Genomic DNA, 2,500 nt, shown 5'->3' on the forward strand with positions numbered 1-2,500 from the left:
ATTTTTGAGCGTTAAAATATAATTTTCAGTCCTATGTTTCTGATGGCAAGTCCTATATTTTGAGGTCACCCATCCAAATACTGATCCCGCCCGACAGGGCTTAACTTTAGTGAACTTTCTTCTTAGAAAGCTGTCCGACGTTCAGAATACATTCTCACACTTGGGGTGAAAAAGAAGTCGTAAGGTAACTTGAAAATTATCAACATGTCAGCCTTGAAGCCAATGTTTCTCGATTCCCTTTTATTTTCTTCAATCTTTCAGGGATTTAGAATTTAACTAGTAACCACATGTCTTCTCAGGGGGCTATTTACAGGTCTAAGACATCTACCATGGTACTATAATGATTTACAGTACCAAAACAATATCGTGCAGTATTAGAGCTACATATTACGCAAAGATGTAACTTGAATCTCTGGGAAGACAAACCGCAGCTCAGTTGACAATTATACAGCTCTGAGCTAGTGCACTACTACACGTACGCAATGCGTGCCTGATTTTTTCAAGTTTCAACCATTTCGATCCTCTGCATCCTTGACCGCAAACAACAAAGAATAGCTTCAGTGTGCTTAAATGGTTATTGATAAGAAAACTACAGCATTATTTTTTGGTCTTCATTGATGCAAAGATGTCTTCTTAGACTAGTGTTTTGAAGTTTGACTAAAATAGCGTGACACTACCCCTTTAAGCATAATAATGAAATTTAGGAGTAAAGTGCCATATACTGTACTGTACTAGAAGTAATGATACGTTAGAGAGTGCGGGCGATTCTTTGTCCTTTTTTGTTTTTTTCTTTTTAAGCAAAGGGAGCAGAGTGGGGAGATTATCTACATGTATGCAACGCTTTATGTTGGTGGGGGAGAGCTGTATAGAGGTTTTGCACGCCAGCCATGTTGCATGGCAGGAACAATGAAAATGTTTTGCATCATAAAGAATATTTTAATTTTATTCCCACAGGAAAAAGAAACTATTGTGCCTGCCATGCAACATGGCTGCCACGCAAAACCTCTATTGGGAAGGTGACCGCTGTGATGTTCGACGCATAAACCTAGGAAAGACGTGAGAATTGGGTTTGTTACTAAAAAGGGTTATTTGTTGTACATGTTTGTTTGTCTGAGATAGTTAGCTTTGATTTGAAGTGTAAAGAGAATTTTACAAGAATTAACAAACAACATTCAAAAGAAAGGAACACTAATGTCTTGTAACAACGATTGTAATCTTGTGGTCAGGAAAAAAAAGTAAGGTACTGACCCTACATTATTATTCATAATGATATTGAAAACGTGGACAACCAAACCTACTTCCTAACAAATAATTATTTTGAAAACATAATAATGCTTCATTTTAAAAACAAAGGTAAATAGACAAAACTGATAATACCATGTTCTTGGAGTACATCGTGAAATAAACAACAAAAATAATGAGTCATGTACGCTGCATATAATATCATAAGCGTTAACGATAATTAATGGATGACAAATTTGAAAAACATATCAGTTAAAATGGAGAAAGAATAATTATTACAACTATTGTAAAGATATGATTTGGTTTTCAACAAGCAATAACTGAATACGATTCAAGCAACAATCAAATTCAAGATTATTATGAATGTAAAGACATGATGTACATGTAGCTTTCATGAAAGCATTACACAAACCGTAATCGGTCGCAATTGCGCCATTCTCGAAAAAGTAGGCAAGTTCGCACTGAGAGAAATTCTTAGACAAAACGTTTACATGTGCCCTACAATCACTTTCCAGAGTGTGGCAAACTGTTTGAAGGGAGAAACAACGGAGTAAAGTTGAAGATATGACACTGGAAGCTTTTAATATCTACATTGTAAGACTGACTTACATGACTTCACTGACAAAGAAACAATCAATGTCACTTTACAATGAAATAAAACTCACATCTGTTTATTTCAGAGTGTTTGGTTTTATGCAGTGAACCATGAAGTAAAGAGATTCCCAGAATACTTTTGAGCTTTCGTGTACAGCGGCTGTTCAAAAAAGTGAAGGATGAGTAGGATATTCCTAGAAATCTCACTTTTTCATGGCAACAAGCTGAATCGATGATGTCATGTCCCAGATTAGGAAGCAGGCTCCTCAACAATAAATTTGTTTCTTGTGTAACAGGGACTTTCACTACTCATGTTAGCCACTTGATAACCTAAAGAAATCAGGTCTTTATTGAAGACTGTGCAGCATCGCTCCCTGAATATTCTTTGCCATTCGAAGATAATGCACCACAAAGTAATCTCCAGAATATTACCTTCAAGATTTCAGACATCTTACATACCTTGACAGCCATGCAAGTGTTACTCTCTTTATGTAGCATCTTATTCACAGTGCCATAAGCTCCTCGTCCAATTTCTCCACAGTCCACCAAGTCCTCTGAAGAATATTCGTAATTCTATGGTGCACAAGGAGCAACAAAAATATAATTATTATACCAATAACTCAGAAAAAAAAAAGATCTCTTGGAGATTTTGCTTATGGTGTAA

At 36.0% G+C, this 2,500-nt stretch overlaps 1 protein-coding gene across 1 annotated transcript in view; it reads right to left on the reverse strand.

Moving 5' to 3' along the window:
* The window catches only part of LOC137969331 (dual specificity mitogen-activated protein kinase kinase 4-like), a 15,546-nt gene that overhangs the window by 8,788 nt on the left and 4,258 nt on the right, over positions 1-2,500 (reverse strand). The window contains exon 4 of the mRNA XM_068815521.1: positions 2,296-2,409. Within this exon, the coding sequence (XP_068671622.1) occupies positions 2,296-2,409 (114 nt within the window). The remainder of the gene's footprint in view (positions 1-2,295; positions 2,410-2,500) is intronic.

This window comes from Montipora foliosa, chromosome 9, assembly GCF_036669935.1.
Source record: "Montipora foliosa isolate CH-2021 chromosome 9, ASM3666993v2, whole genome shotgun sequence".
Lineage (NCBI taxonomy): Eukaryota > Metazoa > Cnidaria > Anthozoa > Scleractinia > Acroporidae > Montipora > Montipora foliosa.